Source organism: Pseudoliparis swirei, chromosome 6 (assembly GCF_029220125.1).
Source record: "Pseudoliparis swirei isolate HS2019 ecotype Mariana Trench chromosome 6, NWPU_hadal_v1, whole genome shotgun sequence".
Classification (NCBI taxonomy): Eukaryota; Metazoa; Chordata; class Actinopteri; order Perciformes; family Liparidae; genus Pseudoliparis; species Pseudoliparis swirei.
The window spans coordinates 14,352,580-14,372,877 of record NC_079393.1 but is presented as its reverse complement, the minus strand read 5'-3'; the positions used below and the strand labels follow the sequence as shown (position 1 = coordinate 14,372,877).

Genomic DNA, 20,298 nt, shown 5'->3' with positions numbered 1-20,298 from the left:
ACCTCGAGAGTGCAATGTTAAAAAGTGGTGCCAGAATTAGACAGGCACACATTTGGACACACGCTACTTTGTCTGTTGGCCAGATGGTAGCTGAAGTTTGCACTTGAGAGAGTTGATCTGTATACGTTCCCAGTGGGTGTGTGAATTTATGTGTGTTATTTTGCTGAAGCTTAATCATGTGTTTGCGCACCACCACATCAGTATTATTGCGTGCGATATCTCCAGTGAGTGTGCTTTCCACAAGAATAGTTTGGGTTGGCACCGATACAGATACGTATGTGTAGACTAATCACTCAGCCAGGCGATCAGCGGGCATATCCTGGTATTGTCCTGCAGAGTGTGTTTGATGGTGTCAGTCTGCAGGCACTGAGCTTTGGACAGTTATAGTTGGCCCTGTTGTGACTCAACCTGGCTAAGGGGTTGGGTCTTAAAAGTAAGCCAATGGCAGCCGGGGCGGGGGTACGTTCTTTGCTACAAAATAAGTCCTAGGGTTGTTGAGCTTCTGACCAACTTCTGTATTTCGTCCATGTTTGTTTGACTCAGACCATCACACTGCATCACTATGCCTTGAATGTGTCTAAAAGTGCACATTTGGATCCTCTGATTTTGGATTGTGTTTGTTTTTCCTTTGCAACTGTGTGGAATAACTGAAACCATGGAGGTAGGACTAACTGGAGTTTTGCAAACTTCATTTTTATTTTTTAAACATGCCATGCACAGCACACAGAATAATGTTGTATGTATTTCAATGATGATAATGCTGGTGGTGGTGGTGCTGATAATAATGAGCATATTGTGTTTCAGGTGTGTCTGGGGAGATATTTGCGAGAAATTCTGGTTCTTCTGCATCTGACAGGTAAGCAGACATCAGAGGATGTCCAAGTTTGTTTTGGTCTTTGCACTCGATGTGACATGTTTCATGTGAGATCCCCTCTTGTCCTGCTTTACAGTTATCTGCATTTTAGTGTGTTTTGTGTGTGCCCAGTTTGCGTGGCAGGGACAGGGAGATGCAGTCTGTTCGGACGACAATACTTTCACACTTTTGATGGGGTTTTATATGAGTTTCCTGGAGACTGCAGCTACCTGCTGGCAGGAGACTGCAGTCATCACTCCTTCACACTGCTGGGTGAGTCACATTCAGCTCAATTAAGAAACAAACAGAATTGACCACGGATGGCATCTGCTACTCATCCAGTGCACCTCAGTGGCTTGTGCAGAGCTCTGCTGTTGATATGACTCTCACTGGCATGTGTGTTCCAAAATATTTCTATACTTGTACTGACATTTGAAATTGCTTTCTCATTTATCCTCCCTTTTTAATTTGATAAAAATCATAATTTCCATGATGATAAAATAAATGTGTGTTAAATCTGCAGGTGATTTTGTCAATGGCAAAAGAACTGGAGTCACTCTGTTTCTGGGCGATGCCTTTGAGCTGCGCCTGTCTACAGAGGGACGGCTCTCACAAGGAGAAAAAATGTTGAGTAAAAGAACATTTAAGTTGTCATGCATAAATCATAAATGTCCTCCTATAATTATATTATCGGTAAGCTTGATGGGTGTCTTCTTTTTTTGCAGACTCTCTGTGCCATTTGCATCTCATGCTGTTTTCGTGGGCTCAGAGCTCGGCTTCTATAAGCTCTGGAGTGAGGAGTTTGGCTTCGCTGTTACCATCGATAATGCAGCCAACATCGCCTTGACGATGACCAAACACCATGCCAACCGCACATGTGGCCTCTGTGGCAACTTCAACTCTGTAACAGCTGATGAATATACCGCTCAAGAGGGTAAGATAATGCAGGCAAGTGCATGTCAAAAGTCTGTAACTGTGTGCGTGTGTAGAATATGTGAGGAGAGTTCATTATTACTGGGATCAAGGAAATGATTTGAGTCACCAGCACTCACAGGAAGAGAATCAGCACAGTACAGGAAAAGATAACAAGGTCAAGGAAAGCAGAAGGAACATAGTGGTAGGATGAGATTAAGGAAAAATCTGTCATCTTGTGTGTGTGTGTGTGTGTGTTTGTGTGTTTGTAGGATTCCTAACAAAGAACAGCTATGATTTTGCAAATTCGTGGGAAGTGAAGGGAGCGGATCAGTCATGTCGACGTGTCTCAATTCCCAGCCAGTCCTGTGACGGCTCAGAAAAGAGTTCAGCGGTGAGAGAACAATTCACAAACACGAACATGTGCATAAATACGCATACAAATACTTAAAGATGTGATTGCATTCGATATGTCTGCAAACAATCTAAAAATGAATAGAAGAGTCTCTTCATAATATATATAAGACAGCACAAGTACATGTTGACACATTTGAACCTTTTATGACAAAGCATTTGGCTTTCATCGGGTGTTATTTTTACTCACCTTAAAACCTCCAGCTGCTGCTTGCTTACACTTATTGAGCATCTTTGACACTCAAACCATAATTCATATTGTGTACAATTATTTTGAATCTGTTCGTGATGATCTGACATGTTACAGTACTATAGTATGTAAACAAGTTTGGAGGAATTTTGTAAATGGTGCGAAATGTCGACTCATTTTTACTTAGAAAATCAAGATTTTGCCATGTAAATGTTGAACTCTTGGCTTTAAGGTGCCAACTTTGAATCACAATATCCTCTGTTGCATGTCATTAGCCATCTCTCTTTCCTGTTATCTCTCCTCTTTCATCTATTTTATAAAGGCATAACATTTCCCCAAAAATCTAATTGTATCATTCTTTCACTCTGCTATCATTCTTTCTAACAGCACAAATATCTTCTAATTGTGAATATGCAAGTATTGTGTCATACAACATTGATTTACAATTTTAAACTTTATTTGTATCATTCACAACTTTTGTTGAGTTTTATGAGAAAGGAACAGCTGGTTAGCAAGCTGATCTGACATCTGTGAGCGCAGTTCTTGTCACAGGGTGAGGCTAATGTGCAGAGAGACAGGCTGGACTCCAGGTTTGAGTGAAACTAAAAACTCTTTACTTCGGAAAAAGGTAAAACATAAAAACTCTGGCTTGAAAGCAACTACAAAAAACACTATAATCACCATGGGAACAAAGACTGTGACATCGAAACAGAGACACTATGAGACTGAGAAAAAGACAAAAAAAGACAGGCGACAAGGAAAAGACTGGCACAATATATAGGGGGAACAACACAGGTGTACGGCGTGAGACAATCAAGGAGACAAGAGTGGCTGAGGGCAGGTGAAGGGAATTAACCAATCAAGACAGAGGAGAAACAGGTGAGACAGAAGAGACACAGGAGAAATGGTACAGGGCGTTACAGTTCTGTAACATAAATGTATACTGTATTTGTTGTGGGTGGTCTCATTTGACAAATTAGCCAGTTTTAGCGAGAACATTTTGTACTTCAGGAACACCCACGCGTGATGAAACCGGTAAAGGCTACATGTTAGTGTGAACACATTGGATGTCATTGGCATCTCCTTCAGTCACTTCAAGCCCAGCTCTCTCAGATATCAATATTAAGATATATGTATTGATATATTAGAATATTTTTCTTGACAAATTCAACAAGTACTCTTTTATACCTTATTTTATGTTCTTCCGTCCCCATCTCATAAGCTACTCATCACCTGTCATTTCCAGAACACATGGCCCTTATTTGCATGAGCTGACATGATATTTCAGCTCATGCATGACAAGACAAGAATAGTTATCACAAAGAAGTGCAATTGTTATACAAAATACTCCAACCGCTAAAAGAAAACAAAAGTGAAAATCACTTTTACATAAAAAATATATATATTTTGTCTGAAATTATGGATATTCCTCTAACCTACTTTTGCATGTGTGTGTTTGGGTAGATTTTGTCGAGCTGCAGCGTGTTGCAGACGTCGAGTGTGTTTCTGCAGTGTGCCCACCTGGTCTCTCCCGAGGCGTTCCTGTCGCTGTGTCAGGAGGAGGCGTGCCACTGTGACCAGAGGGAGGGAGAGGACTGTTACTGTCCAATCCTGTTAGAGTATGCTCGCACATGCCTCGCCCACGGGACACTCCTTCGTGGCTGGCAGGAGGAGAGCCAGTGCTGTACGTTTGTCTGTTACTAGGAAGTTAGTTGCAAACTTTGAAGTCACATTCAACATCTAAATGTGTGTGTTTGTGTGTTAAGTTCCCAAGTGTCCAATTGGGATGCAGTATAGTGAATGCACCAAGTCCTGCTCTACAACCTGCCACAGTCTCAACATCCAGGAGGTCTGCAAGGAAGAGTGTGTGGATGGCTGTACATGTCCTGGTAACCTCCACTCACTATATCTCACTCTTTCGCCGTCTGGGGCTCTGATACTTGTATTTGTAACATGGCCGTGTTTGTTCCTCAGTGGGTAAGGTGTTGGATGGCAACCGCTGTGTGGAGGTATCTCAGTGTTCCTGTGTGCACATGGGACAACATTTCCCTCCAGGATCCACCATCTCTCAGGACTGCAACACCTGGTGAGGGAGCTATATGCACATGTGGAAATAGTCAGACATACTTCTAGATGAAAAAGACAATGCGTCGTCACTAAATTGTCTCTTTGCTGCAGTGTTTGCCGTCACGGATCCTGGGAATGCACCAATGAAGGCTGCCCTGGTGAGAGAGATGTAGTTAATGCACTGACTTACATGTTTTACTGATAAATATAGTCCTGGGTTGATAATTTCTGGTGGTATGTCTTTGTTTTCTGTCTGTAGGTGAGTGCTTGGTGGTTGGCCAGTCTCACTTCAAGACCTTTGACAACAAGTTCTTCACATTCCCTGGTCACTGTCAGTATCTGCTGGCAAGAGACTGCACAGATAATGAGTTTTCTGTCATTATTGAGAATGTACAGGTAATGTTTTTTTTGTTTTTTTGTTGTCCCTTTCTTGCCTCAAGCTGCTCAGTGATATTGCATATTCTTTGCATATTGTTTTCAGTGTGGAGATGATCAGGATGCTGTGTGCACACGCTCAGTGACGCTCAGCCTGTCGTCTCTGGAGGACATGACAGTGAAGCTGAAGCATGGAGGGGTTGTCTCAGTCAACAGCATGGACATCCAGACCCCAATGCTTCATGGTATGACACTTTGGCAGAATAGTGGATAGGATCTACATTTAATAGCATATTCTACTATATATGATGTTATATGTATAAGAAAGTCTGAAGTATATAAGAAAAAGTACTGGAAATATTGTACTTTAACCTCCTGGTAATATACTCTGAAGAGGACAAAACAAAAACAGAAAATAATTCCAAAGACATACAAGACATCCAGTCAACACCAACCAATACACATCAAGTAAAGATTAATCCATCTTTGTGGATTTAATTTCTTAAGAATCTTTAGATTTTTATCATCAGCACAAAAAAATTGGTATTGGTAAGACTGTTAATTATTAGAATTGTTTAAATCAACACCAACTGGATGTTTACAGGTCGTCTGCACATCCAGAGATCTGTGCAGTCTTCTCTGTCTGTGAAGTTTGGAAATGACTTTCGTCTGGACTGGGATGGGCGAGGCCGTGTGCTTTTAAAGGTACAACAATTCTAATGGATACATATTTTTGGGGGGGAGGTAATGGTACTTATGTGAAAAGATAAGCAAACAACTTTACTAAAATTTGTCCATATCTCCAGCTGGGACCACGATGGGCAGGGCAGACCTGCGGTCTCTGTGGTAACTTTAATGGTAACCAAGGTGACGACTTCTTGTCTGGATCTGGTCTGGTTGAGGCAGGATCTCAGGCATTCGGCCAATCGTGGAGGATCAACGGAGACTGTGAATCAACCCACAGACATGAGAGCGATCCGTGTGCCATTAACCCCAAAAGAGGTATCCTCACTCATATACACACACGTTTTTACAAATAAAACGAATTATATATACTGTATATACTGCCTTCTGTCCCTTTCAGTGCGTTTTGCAGAAGAGGCCTGTTCAGTGATGATGTCAGACGTGTTCAGTGCGTGCCACTATCTGGTGAACCCGAATCCGTTTCAGCGGTTTTGCCGTTATGATGTGTGTGTGTGTGTGGATGGAGAGCAGTGCCTGTGCAGTGCTCTGTCTGCCTACGCAGCTGCCTGCACTGCCAGAGGAGTGCTGCTCAACTGGAGGTCTCCCTCACTCTGTGGTAAATCTCTGATTAACGTACTACTAATCATTCATATGCACATATACCAGAGCCAACATATACACATTTAATTCCATTTTTAGACAGAAAATATCATTGTTGGGTAAATGTAAAAGTCAGTAATAATCTTGCTTAGCCATAACTGTCCCAGGGTAAAGATCAGGATATTAGCACCACGTCTGAATCTGTCTATTTTAATATTTGTATCAAGATTACAAAAACAGTCATAACAAAGAACAAAGATCCATTATAATTCCGGCGACGGAGAAAGTGGGTACACTATTTCTTAGAGATGAAAAACAAAGTTGAGACTTGCTCTCTAACCCTAATTTGTTTCTGTCAGAACTTGAGTGCACTGGAGGCCAGGTGTATGAGGCCTGCGGCAGTGTGTGCGACCGGACGTGCCGCGCTCTGTCTGGCGCTGAGGCAGGATGTCAGGAGCAGAGAGTGTGTGAGGAGGGCTGTTTTTGCCCTGCTGGAAAGTATCTGAGTGACTCCGGAGAGTGTGTGACAGCCGACCTCTGCACCTGCCTGCATGATGGACAGCTTTACCAGCCGAGTGATGTCTATGCGGATCACAACAGCATCTGGTCAGTGACTGTGCATGTGTGTATTCAGATACAATGCTAATTGACATTGCGTTTCATCGATACACTTTCACTTTTTGTGTTTTTCTCTTGTATGCTTGTGTGTGCAGCTACTGTGAGAATGGCTCCATGCACTGTAGCTCCCCTGAGACGAGTACTTTACTGTCAGACCTCTTCTATGATGATGATGATGACCTGGCACCATCCAGAGGTGAAATTTCAATATTTTACAGGTGCTCTATTGAATGTCTGTGTGTTTCGTGATTTGTATAATCCATTATCCAAATGGTATCTTTCATTTGACCATTTGTCTTTAACATGAGAATGTGCTGCCCTCATATGCAATGAACAACGGTGTCCGTGGAGTGTCTCTGGTCTGATCACCCAAAGGACCAGGCAGCTTTAATCAACATCTTTCTTTAAAAAAAGTTTTAAATACATTTTGTATTTTAGAGACTAATCACCAACTTCTTGAAAGCCGGCTAAATATTAGTCTGTTTATTTTTATGTATTCAGACCGCCGGTCGGCACAGTGCCCACCTCCACTCATCCATACAAAGTGTGATGGAGTAGAAAAAGGGCTTGAGTGTGCCAGAACCTGCCAGAATCTGGATCTGCCCTGTGTCAGCCTCGCCTGCATCCCTGGCTGCCTCTGTCCACCCGGCACAGTATTTTATTATTATTATCTACGTGTGTGTGTGTGTGTGTGTTTTCTGTAGATAAAGCACCAAACAACATCTAAAATAGAAAATGCTGATTGATAAGCGGATTTATTTCAGGTACGTCACCGCAGAGACTGCATTGCACCCGAAAATTGTCCCTGTTACCATAACAACAGGCCATATAGATCAGGACAGACCATCTCTGTGGACTGCAACACCTGGTAAAAGGATTGTTTACATATCTGATTATGAAGGGGAATACCTGCAATATGGTTGCTAATCAGGCTTTCTTGTTTACAGTGTGTGTGAGAACAGGAAGTGGCGCTGCACGGAGACGACATGTGACGGTGTGTGCCGCACTGTGGGGGAGGGGCATTACATCACTTTCGATGGCCTCAAATACTCATTCCCTGGCCTCTGCCAATATGTCCTGGTCCAGGTAAGAAACGGAGAGATAAAAAAAGAGGGTGGGTCACACAGGCGTCAAACAGAAACATGCAACATGCATTGATTTAATTTAATTTCTCTAACGATAACATTTTCTCCCTTTTACTATCAACAGGATATGTGTAGTGGAGAAGAGGGTTCATTCAGAGTGCTGGTGGAGAATGAGGCCTGTGGAATTGTGGGACATCACTGTGCAAAATCTATCACAGTCTTCTTCCAGGGAGGGTTGATTGTAATGCAACATGGAGAGGTAACACACACACACACACACGTCTAACTCTTTATTATCATAGAAGCAAAATGAATCATCAGAAAAAAGACTCTAGCCCTTAAATTAGATATATTATACAATAAAACACAAAATTTACTTTGTCTTTGATTTCAAATAAATAAAAAACACAGCAAACAAAGTATTTTCTCATCAGTGAGACGATTGAACCTGCCTGTTTTTATTGCTCTGTAGTTTCATGAAATAGTATGTTTCTCTTTAAATAATGAGTATGTACTGTACATGCATAGTATGAGCATGTGCACAACTTGAACAAGGTATATAATTAGTCACTTGTGAGCAATACGAATATTCAATAGAAATAGGGGTTCAATTGAATCCTGTTTATCACTGTAATTGAAGCACAAACAGCATGGCACCGTTTGCATAACATTTGGGTACAAACCAAAAAATAATTGCAGTTTGTAAAGCAGCAAACTTGATCATATACAATGAAAGGTCAGAAGTCAGATGTCTGTCACATTCATATACCTTATATTCTGCTTTTCAGACTTGACCTGTGGGATTACAGTATGCAACCATGGTTGGCATTTCTCTTTCTCATAGGTGAAGATGAAGAGGCCGGTGCTCCAGAGTTCACAGGTGGAGATTGTGAAATCTGGTCAGTTTTATACCGTCCTGTTGGGGAAACACATTTCCCTCAGCTGGGATAAAGGAACTCACCTCCTGGTTCACATCTCTGCCACATACAGGGTACTTATGTACAATAACACACCTTTTGACCGATCGGACCTTTTTTCTTTCATTTCCATTATTATATTTTAAACATTTTCTTTTCTGGCATACATTTTATTGTGTGTAGGGCCGGGTGTGCGGTCTGTGTGGTAACTTTGATGGGAACATCAACAACGACTTGGTGAGCAGTAACAACCAGCTCGAGGTGGACTCCTCCCACTTTGGGAACTCCTGGAAGGTTATTCCCAGCTGTGCAGACGTAACACAGGTAAAGTCTGGTCTTAGATTAAACGGTCAGTTCGCTCAAATTACAAGGTGGCACACTTCCTCTCTAGCTTCGGTTTCAGGAAAGGTTAAGGCCAGCTCTTTAACAGTAATAAGTAGATGTGGTTGTATACAACAATGTTCCAAACATGGTCCAGATCTGGAGCTTTTAAGAACATAGACTTGTGTTGTTTGTGGGCCGGTATAAAAATACAAGTTGGGCTATCAATTGGCAAGATGATACATTTGATAGAAAATTAAGCAGACAACATGTTTACAATGATGGATTACCTACCCCCCGCAAGCCTGTGCAAGACTAAAAGGAATGGTGGCATGGAAGATTTGAAATCAACCTAAAATGTTAATTTTGTTCCAAAATATACAAACACATTTGTTTGATTACTAACTATTGTATTTCTAGTATAGAATATAATGTAGGTAGTGGCACACTATATTTGTGTATGTTCGTGTGTGTGTACTGTAGATACCCGCCCCTTGCAGCGACAACATTGTCAAGCTGGTAACAGTGGAGCAGTCGTGTCGTGTGATCACTGGTCCTCTCTTTAGAGAATGCAACAGCCAGGTGAGTGTAATTACAGACACACTCAATATATAAAGAGGGTCCTCTCTTAACATGTTCCTGTGTGTCTCCAGGTGGATGCAGAGCCATATGTAGATATGTGTGTGGAGGCAGCATGCTCTTGTCCATCAGTGGGCGACTGTGCGTGTTTCTGTGATGTTGTCGCGGCCTATGCTCAGGCCTGTTCAGAGAGGGGAGTATCCATCCGCTGGAGATCCAACAAGCTTTGCCGTGAGTGTGAAGAATGCCTCTGTTTCCCCTTCCACATTCAGAATTTCATAATTTTTTGGCTGAAGGAGAATACATAATGTATACTCGACCAAGCTAACCAGTTAACAATATCTTCTACATGATCAAAATCTAGTGGCTTAAAAAGAAGTTAAATATGATAATAATAACAATAATAACTAAATAATTCTGTCTGAAATACAAGTCACTCTTGCAGCTCTGCTCCTTTTTTAACACTTAACAATATACCACAATCCCTAAACCGCCACTCCTCAGTACTGCTATCATTCTCACACATGACATTTTTTGTGTCACCAACAAGAGTTAACACTTTTTAAGTTACCCTGAATTCCTTTTGGGGTTTTAGTTTGAGCATTATATATTTGTTTTCCAGTCTAAACTATATCTATACGTTGATATCAGAAATGACGATGTACAAATCTACTCTTTGTGGTATAGATGAGAAAATGTACATATTTATCACCATGTATGAATGCATTATTATGTATATATTATTTATCCTGTTTATCTTAAAGGAAGAGATCTATTTAGTTCAGATATAATAGTCTATTATCTAACGTGTGTTTCCTTAGCCATAAGCTGTGAAGAACTGAACCCGAGGAGCCCAGGTGGAGGGGAGGACTTATGCCAGTGGAGATATAACACTTGTGGCCCTGCCTGTCCGATAACCTGCCAGCACCCAGAGCCACTCCATTGTTCGCTCGCATGTGTGGAAGGTTGCCATGCCTACTGCCCCCCAGGTGCCAAAAATACTCACTGGACATATTTGTATAATATATATATATATATATAAATAATAATTTAGCCGAGTGTAACTTCAAAGCCTTTTTCTCCTTTTCTTAGGGCAACTGCTGGATGAGGTGGCTATGCGTTGTGTAGATCCCTCTCAGTGTCAGGTGTGTATCCATGAGGGCCAGAGAATTTCCCACAGCACTAATGTCATCCTGAACCACGATGACCTGGAGAACTGCAAGATATGGTAATACTGACTCAGAACACTCAGTAAGAAGTCTGGACATTTTGGATTGGTCAGTAATGCTTTGCACATTCTTTTTCTTTTCTTAAGTCACTGTGACAACAACACACTGAGCTGTGAGGTGTGCGCCTCTTCCGCCATGTTCAGCACTCCCACACCAACACCTGTCTATGCCACCTTCACAAACCTGCCCTTCAGCACCGTGATGCCCGAGGGCACGTGTGACCGCGCTATGGATCTGGCATTCCTGCTAGATGGTTCAGAAGCCCTGAGTGAAGATGAATTTCAGGCAACAAAAGAGTTCATACTGGGAGTGGTGGAGCGATTCCGGATGGGCTCAGCTCACACTCGAGCCACAGTGCTGCTCTACCACTCTGGAGTTAAAACATATGACCTGCAGGTAGATTAACACAGGTTGTAAATGTGTGACACAGCAAAGTATGTATTCATGCACAAAAACATGCAATGCTGCATTACGAATTATGTGGAGTAATACTTAGTTGGTCATTAAAATTCACAGAAACAGAAAGTCATCGTAAAGGTTGCTCGATCTACCTGTTTTTCTCTCTCGTCTTTGCCTGTAGGTTCAGAAGTGGCTGTTTAAGAAGACAGTGCATGAGATACATTACACGGGAGGAGATTCCGCCTTCTTGGATGAGGCTGTCAAGTACCTGGTGATCAACATCTACGACAAGAACAAGCGTGCCCATGCTGGCCGTGTTGCCATCATCTTAACTGCTAGTGCCAACCCTCGCCCCGTCCGTGGCATGGTCAAGATGCTCCGCCGGAAAGTCATCACCACCCTGACAATGGCACTGGGTCCCGGGGTAAACATGGAACAGATTAATGAAATCACCAAGGTCAACCCAGAAAACAGGGCCTACGTGCTAAGCAGCACAGGTGAGCTGCCTGAACGTCTCTTGGAGCTGACCGATTACCTCTGCACCTTGGGGATGGAGCCTGAGGTCGCAAAACCTCCAATGCCAAAGTCCACTCCGGGTAAAGCTCGGCAGGGCACGACCACCACAACCCCGACTCCTCGTCTGGAGCCTAACCCCACACAATACCTTCCCAACACTCCTCCACCCACCTCCCCCTCTGGCCTGTCGCCCATCGCCACATTGCCGTCTTCTATCTCTCCTGTCAAAGATGTGACGTTCATCCTGGAAGGCTCCGATGCAGTGGGTGAGGTCAACTTTAATAAGTCGCTTCTCTTCCTGGAGGAAGTTATCTCGCAGCTGACGGAGAAGGAGGAGTTCATTCGAATCACTGTGATCCAGTTCTCTGTAACGGTCACTGTGGAGATCCGCCGGTGGGAGTTGAGGCAGAAGAGGACTCTGCTGCGGCAGCGACTGAGCGAGATCCGTTGGAGGGGTGGAAGTAAGACAAACACAGGAGCCGCTATCACTAGGACTTTTCAAGAAATGGCGATGATCCAGACTTCACGTGGCCCAATCCCTCCTCAGCTGGTCTTCCTTGTGACAGAAAATCCGCCGACTGACATAGTGACACGCCCACCATCGACTAACACCCACACACAAGTGTACCCCATTGGCGTCGGGAAAAGAATCCGTGCGATTGATTTGCTTTCACTAAGCTCACCTCAACAGCCACTGCTTGTTGATGACTACAACAGTCTGTCAACCCTGGTACACCGTGTCGTCAACATCACGCACAGCCCAGTCAGGCCCCGCTTCCCTACGCTGCCACCCCTGGTCGTCCCAACACTCTCCAGACTGCCACCCTCCGGTACAGGCCACACACTCATTTCAATCACTCAATCCACAAGGATGCTACGCCTGGACTCATTTTGTGATTATCTCTTTGCACAGTGTCGTGTGAGAAGCCTCTGGATGTGTTGTTCCTGTTGAAGGCTGGAGGGCAGTTTGAGGACATGAAGACATTTGTGAAAGCTTTCATCAATAAGGCTGACATAGGTAAGCGTGACCCAGCCTATAAACGCTTAGCTACTTTTTTGATGTGATGTGAACTGCTTTTCACTGATGTTTAGCATTGTTTTAAGTCTTGTTTAATGATATTTAAAAAAGAAGAAGAAGAAGAAGCTGTTTTTGTTGCCACACTTATTAGTCAGATCACAAGTGGTTTAACAGCAATTTGGATAATTGTTTTGGATGTGAGATTTTTGTTCTAGGGACTAACATATCTTTTCAAGTGTGTAACATGGCAGGTACATATATACTTATTATTTGGATAACCAGATTATAGATCTCCCTTCCCTTTGTTGCTTCATTAATTTAAGTTGGTTATGTGTGCAGGGCCGAATGCCACTCAGGTGAGTGTGGTTCAGTATGGAGACACCAACACAGCAGAGCTCACCTGGAAGAACCAACAGAGCAAAACCCAACTCATGAACCTGGTGGGACGCATCCCAAGCAGGACCGCCGCAGCCCCAGCGCTAGGTAGTGGATACGTCAACTAATATGTGCACCCACATGAAAGCAGACTCACACACGCTCACTGCTCTGGTCTTTCTGCAGGCTCTGCATTGCGATTCGCTGTGCAGACGGCCATCTCGCCAGCCAGTGGTGGAAGAGTCGGTGTAGCCAGGGCTGTGGTGATGCTGGTGACTGGAAAATCAGCTGATGATGTCAAAGAAGCAGCTAACGAGGCACTGGCGGCAGGTGATTAAGTCACCATTGACAAAATTAACATGAGATACCTCAGTTTAAAATTCAGTTTCCATCATCACACTTCCTTTGTCACATGTGTGGTGTAGTTTCACTGATAACGGGCTCTTCTCTCAGGTGTGTCAGTGTTCCCCATTGGGGTGGGGCCAGGCTATGACAGGGGTGAGATTGGTGTACTTGGTCACCATGGCAACCAAGACAACGCTCTGCACCTGAACAGCATGGATCAATTACTGATGTTGCTGACTCTAGACAACAGTTACACAGAGAGAATCTGCAGAGGTGCTTACAGACACAAACACACACACACACATACAGTAAAAATAATGAATGCTAAGAAATAAATATGTTCTTTGTATAGTTGTAATAGTAATGCATCATAATGCAAGTGCTAATTGATCACACTGATGGTATTTACTTTGGTTCTCAGCTGGTCCACCAGGTATGTGTGTTGATGACAATGGAAATGAGAGAAAGGTGAGTATTGTTTGCAGAGGTTGGATACAAATTAGAGCCGAGTAGCAACTTTATACATAATTACTAATGAATTGTCTGTTCTTGTGATTCAGCCTGGTGAGTCGTGGATGCAGGAGGACGGCTGCCACTCTCTCCTGTGCCACCCCAGTGGGGCAGTGACAGTACAAAACCACAAAGTCAGCTGTGACAGACTGGAGCCGCCGGCTTGCAGAAACAACATGCCACCTGTCAGAGTCCAGGAGACCTGTGGCTGCCACTGGGAATGCCCTTGTATGTACATCTAAAGGATCAAATAGCTTTTAGCATCATATTTAACCCGTCTATATTAAGTGCACATTATTTATCACGTGGGCTGTTACCAGTGAGTGCTGGAGGCTTGCATTCCAGGCTATTTACTGACTGTTAATGGATCACATGGCTCCTGTAACATCACTCTCTTCCTGCTCCCTGGTGTGTGTCGACAGGCATGTGTATAGGCAGCTCCACCAATCACGTAGTGAGGTTTGATGGCTTGGCACTTCGGCTGGATGGGGAGGGTTTGTGCTCCTATACACTTCTTACTGTCAGCAGAGGCATCAGTGAAGGGTCAGAGGTCAAAGTCCACAGTGGGCCTTGTCGGGACTCATCGAATTACAACCAGGTCTGCATGAAAGCCATGGAGGTGAACCATGGACGGCATAAACTTCTGCTGAAGGATGATATGACGGTGAGCGATGCGTGTTGCTGGTCAGGATGCCTACACCCTAATAATGCTTATTATACGTGAGTCTATGAATATTTATTTACTGGCTATGTGTTTGTTTGAGCAGGCAGTGATTGATGGGGAGGAACTTACTCTGCCGTGGCAGTTTTCTGGCCTAGAACTGGTGTGTTATGGAGGAGTGATGCTGCATCTCAAGTCGGACCACGGCTACGTCCTGACTTTCACTCCCCAGAGCAACGAGTTTACCATCACACTGCTCAGCTCCTCCACCACAGGAGACACCACTGGACTCTGCGGTAACAAAACATAAAAACCTATTTATTCAAGTGAAAAATAAGTCAGCCTGGTTTTTATTTATGTATTTGCTTGTCGTACAACTCCTTCCTCAAACCACAGTTTTCCCTCTTTATATCTTTTCCCCAGGTGCCTGTGGGGAGGAGAACGTCCTATCTTTACGTAATGGCAGCTCGACCGCTGACCAGCCAGGCTTCGTCTCAGACTGGACCGTCGCTGTAGATGATGGTTCGTGTGTGTCAAAGCGGAGGGCGCTGTGTGTGTCTGGAGCAGCGATGGGATGTCAGGCCCTACGTTCTGAGGTGTTTGAGCCGTGCCATTCGCATATTCCCGTCCAGGTGTTCCTCGCAAAGTGTGAAGAGCAGGTATGCGAGGAGTCAGACGTATGCGAGCTGATTTCTGCCTACGCTCGCCTCTGTAGACAGAGAGGTGTGTGTGTGGACTGGAGGAGGCCCCACCTTTGCTGTAAGTTAGTTTTTGATAAGTGTGAATGTTTTATTTCAGCGGATACTGTGTCATAACTAAACTTCTGTTTGATCCTGAACTCTAGCCTGATCTGTGTGTTACAGCATTACAATGCCCCAGCTCCATGCTATATGATGCATGTCGGACAGGGTGTGTGGAGGACTGTGGTAGCATACAGGCGTTGCCAGGCGACTGGTCGGTTGCCAGGGGTAACGAGTCATCCTGTATGGACACACCTACTGAGGGCTGTTTCTGTACGAGAGAGACAGTTTTGCATCACGGACATTGTGTATCACCAGAAGCATGCAGGCAGTGTGTCGACCATCATGGACGCACGTATACGGTGAGACGCATGGGAAGACAAATATGACTGAATGTGTACATCAACTTCTCAGTTGCAGAAACACATTCTGATACAACTGGTTGGGGCAACCATTGAGGTGTTCACCAGTAAAGTGTGCTGTGAGCGCCCTCTAGTGCTCATTTTCAAGCCATCTACACATGATTTGATGTTTTCGTACAGTACATGCAGAGTTGGGTACCAGATGAGAACCCGTGTTTGATTTGCATGTGTCTGGACCAACAACACATCAACTGCACCGCCCGGCCCTGCAATGATGTCAAAGGCAAGCTTACTGCTGCTTATGCTCATACAGTTAACATATATATTAGCGTTGCATCGTGTGTTTGGATATAACACTTTAATAGTGGATCATCTTTATGTGTGTAGCTCCGGTATGTGGACCCTGTGAGATCCTGAGAGAGAAGAGAGATTCTAAGTGTTGCCCAGAGTACGAGTGTGGTATGTATAAAAAACACCATTGCTGCTGCTTTAAACTAATTCCCCCCATGGGATGAATAAAGTATATATATATATATATATATATGTTACATTATTACATTTCTATATTCAGTTCAGTATTACAGTAGCCTCATCCAATAAGAGCGGACAGAAGAGACGTGTCTGTTTTTAATAATATATATAATATGTGCATATAGGTCTGATTTCCACTTAAAAGAATATATTGCTCACACATCAACAACGCAACTAAATAAACTCTATGTAATTTATTGCTAGAGAAAAATAATTAAATTCAACCACTAAATGTTCAACAGCTAATTAAAAAAAATAACTTAAATTATTCATTAAACTTAAATGCTCTCTATGTATTGCATATCTCACGCAAATGCAACCGACTGTCTCACTCTGTGACTTTTCAGTGTGTGATCTGGTGACTTGTGACCTGCCTGAAGTGCCCCGCTGTGAGGATGGGCAAGCTGTGGTTCTGAAAAACCCTGGGGAATGTCACCCGATACACGAGTGCGGTATGCCATTCACACATTCTCTGTGATGGTCGAGGCCTGTTTTTCTCTGGCCCACATACAGACATGAAAAGCAGCACACATCTATGTGATCTCTTTCACGTGTTTCTCTTCATCTCTTTTCCCCCTCACAGTCTGCAAAAAAGGAGAGTGTGCTCTTCAAGCTCCCCCCGCTTGTGCCGCACACCGCCAACTGTCAGTGAAAAACACAAAGTGCTGCGACGTGTTTGAATGCGTGTGCAACTGCCAGAACTCCACCCACACCTGCCCTGTTGGGTTCATCACATCCTCCTCCACCGATGACTGCGGCTGCACGAAAACCACCTGCCTGCCAGACCAGGTGTGTGAGGAGTGTGTATTTGTTTAAACGTGTGTGCTTTTACTGTTTAAACTATCCTGTGTTTTATTATGTGTGTGTGTCCAGGTGTGTGTGGTTGGTGGTGTGGTTCATCCAGTGGGGAGTGAATGGGAGGAAGCGTGCCAGAAGTGCAGCTGCACCCAGCTGCAGGACAAAGACACATCGCTGCACATCGCTCAGTGTATGCCGCCTGTCTGTGATCGAACCTGCCCTCAGGTGAGACACACACACACCAAATACACATTTCTGCATTATGCTTCTATAACCATTATTCCATATGTATTATATATTTCAGGGCTCCACTTACACTCCATCAAAAGGAGATTGCTGTGGGAAGTGCACAACGACCAGCTGTGTGGAGTTAAAGGGAGAGATGCGAGGGGACACACAGTTTCAGCAATACCTCAGACGCGTATGTTCAGATAACTCATACATGCATGAATAATATAGGCAACCAATTCTCCATATACAGTTTAGTGTGATGTTGAAATAGCAATAACAACGCACACTCTGGCAGTGTAATTCAGTGGAGCACTTTCTCCTCTCTCTAATTGGATTGTAATCTAATCTCTGCATTTCTTTTAATAGGTGGGAGAGGTATGGCAGTCTCCTCATGATAGATGCGTGTTACAACAGTGTGTGAAAGTGAAAGATGAGGTGTTCATCTCTGCAACAAACGTCAGCTGCTCTGTTATGGACACCCCGTCCTGCCCACTGGGAACAGAGTTACGCTGCAACACCCAGGACTGCTGCCCCAGCTGCCACTGCGGTAAACACACATTCACACGCAATCACACTCAGGAAAACATAAACAGACACACCATGTGGCCCAGCAGGGTGGCGGTAGGAGTTAGAAGAGTGTCCTGTAACTCGCAGGCACGATCTCGTCAACTCACTGTCGACTGAGATGCAGTCGCAGTGTCTGTCCAGCAGATGACTCTCTCACATTAGTGTCATCAAGAGCCTCTTATCCTCACCTGACCTTACAAAGCCGGGTCATGCTCTGCTTGGTAAAAAGCGTTTACATTATTTGTGCTTTCCTCCCCACAGTGCCTATGGATGTCTGTGTCCTCAACAACACCGTGATAGGAGTAAGTCGTGGAGGAAAAAAAAAACTTTCTTTTGTATCAGAACATTTCGAATAGTTCCTTCAATGCTCCACCTGTGTGTGTTGGTGCAGGCAGGCGAGAGGCTGATGGTGGACGTGTGCACACACTGCGAATGTACTGTGGAAGATGGTGCTGTGAGGAAATACAGACTGTCCTGCAAGAGAATCAGCTGTGCCAATTGCCCTATGGTAACCGTCATCCCATCATTATTTTTGACCATCACCATCATCATCCTTAACATCATCATTGTCATCGTCTTCATGACTCACCAACCAATTACAACGTTCGTCATTTTCATCAAAGATGTTCTAATCCGCTGAGCACATTCCCTCCCTACGTATCATGACATTGTGGCCACATGGTTTTCTATGATTCACTCCGCTTACAGAGGTAAATAGTGAATTGTTTATAAGCACAAAATGTTCCAGGCATATTTGTGTTTGTATTCACATGAATGTCCTTCTGATGTCTTCCCATAATGTTTGCAGGGATACAGTCTGCAGAAGGAGGAAGACGCTTGCTGTGGCCGATGTGTTCCCACTGCCTGCTTCATGCGAAGGCCAGATGGGAAACAGATCAGTCTGCAGGTCGGTTGTGAGCAGAACATATAACACCTTGCTCATGAACCCTGTCACACACAGAAAGCAGACATTACTGTTCATACAGACTAATTTCCCGTAAAAAAGAAACTCGATAATAATGTTTTTAATATTTAGAACATGAAAGACCTTTTGCAGATAGCATCATACCGTACTGTACTATACATATACCATGTTTTACAACTACTAAACTACGGGGTTTTTTACACTGTAATATCCTTGTTCCTTGGATCATTAGAGTTTGTCCACATCTGAAATGTGTACATTTAAATACACGACTGCCGTGTGCCTCTCTCCCTCCAGGTGAACACCACTAGCGAGGACGGTTGCAACCTGTATAGCTGTGGTGTGAACGGTAAAGGGGATCTTGTCCTTCAAACCAGAGTGACCACCTGCCCTCCCTTTGACCGTCAAACTTGCCTGGACCAGGGGGTACGACTGCTTCAAAATCCATCTCCCCGTGTTCCCACTCTTGAACCATCGGTTTGACATTTTGCTTATCCGGTTTGTTTTCAGGGGGAAGTTAGCCGGATCGGAACAACCTGCTGTGAGATGTGTAAGTAGAGCTGTGGCCTTTGCAAGACTTTTTGTTGTTTAATGGGACATTGTGATTGTAATAAGTGTGTGTGCATGTATGAAGGTATGGAGCCAGAGTGTCGGAGGACAGTAGGAACGCTTAACTACATCAAAGTGGATGATTGCCAATCAGAGCACCAGATAGAATTGCACTATTGTGAGGTAACAGACTACACGCACACACACACACACACACACACACACACACACACACACACACTGGATGATTAATCCCCCTAGGATTAGCCAGCAAAGTTCAATGAAATAATACTGACTGTCGCTCTCCATCCCCTCTCTCCCTGTCTATCTGTCAATCTGTCTGTCTATCAGGGCAAATGTCGCAGTAAGTCCATGTTCTCCCTGGAGAGAGCTGCTGTGGAGCAGGAGTGTGTGTGCTGTGCTGCCGTGGAGACGGAGCCTCTCCGTGTTCCCATCCTGTGTGCCAACGGCACTCGTAGTCAACAGACTGTCCTGTCTGTCACCGCATGTGACTGTCGGTCCAAGCACTGCACCTAAAGGGGAAGAGAGAGAGAGAGAGGTTATACATTCAGAGGGAATGTGTGTATCCGTAAAAAATGTACCCATACAAAATGAATACTCAATTAACATTAAAACAAACCTGACAGTTTTTTCAAAGCACTACTTCTGTGTCTGTCTTTTCTTTTAATGTTAGTAATTAATGCGTCTGTAGATATTCATGTTTACCATTTTGAAGTTTGAGTAGTTTAAAAGTGATAACACATTTCTTCACCACTGAAAACGCTGAGCAACATTGTGTTTGCAGTTGCACAAAAGCAAAGGATTACTTTTCTCCATTTCAAATGATTATTGAATGCTTTGGAAACATTGTTACCGTTCGCAAAATAATAACTTTATTTTTGTATTGCTATATTGTCTTGGGTTTTC

The 20,298-nt window shown here is 43.9% G+C and overlaps 1 protein-coding gene across 1 annotated transcript; it reads left to right on the top strand.

Moving 5' to 3' along the window:
- The first annotated feature begins 467 nt into the window (after positions 1-467).
- vwf (von Willebrand factor) lies at positions 468-20,034 on the top strand. The gene is made up of 53 exons (XM_056416662.1): positions 468-661; positions 805-856; positions 986-1,126; positions 1,377-1,479; positions 1,579-1,787; positions 2,038-2,159; positions 3,834-4,053; positions 4,136-4,258; positions 4,344-4,455; positions 4,548-4,594; positions 4,696-4,832; positions 4,918-5,056; positions 5,416-5,516; positions 5,618-5,813; positions 5,896-6,111; positions 6,455-6,701; positions 6,809-6,909; positions 7,215-7,366; positions 7,478-7,581; positions 7,661-7,799; positions 7,923-8,057; positions 8,643-8,789; positions 8,899-9,039; positions 9,520-9,618; positions 9,690-9,846; positions 10,437-10,604; positions 10,708-10,843; positions 10,931-11,240; positions 11,425-12,589; positions 12,673-12,777; positions 13,117-13,260; positions 13,339-13,482; positions 13,606-13,770; positions 13,919-13,965; positions 14,058-14,235; positions 14,430-14,671; positions 14,775-14,964; positions 15,092-15,427; positions 15,532-15,770; positions 15,951-16,053; positions 16,158-16,229; positions 16,649-16,753; positions 16,885-17,090; positions 17,175-17,324; positions 17,404-17,520; positions 17,697-17,877; positions 18,159-18,199; positions 18,289-18,405; positions 18,706-18,804; positions 19,120-19,248; positions 19,333-19,372; positions 19,457-19,554; positions 19,723-20,034. The coding sequence occupies exons 1-53, from the start codon at positions 656-658 to the stop codon at positions 19,906-19,908; spliced, it is 8,559 nt and encodes a 2,852-aa protein (XP_056272637.1). The 5' UTR covers positions 468-655; the 3' UTR covers positions 19,909-20,034.
- Positions 20,035-20,298: the final 264 nt, after the last annotated feature.

Excerpts from the sequence above, each read along its gene's own strand:
- vwf (XM_056416662.1), top strand. Across the intron at positions 1,788-2,037 it reads TGAATATACCGCTCAAGAGG|GATTCCTAACAAAGAACAGC; the intron begins GTAAGATAATGC and ends GTGTGTTTGTAG. Across the intron at positions 13,771-13,918 it reads CACAGAGAGAATCTGCAGAG|CTGGTCCACCAGGTATGTGT; the intron begins GTGCTTACAGAC and ends TTTGGTTCTCAG.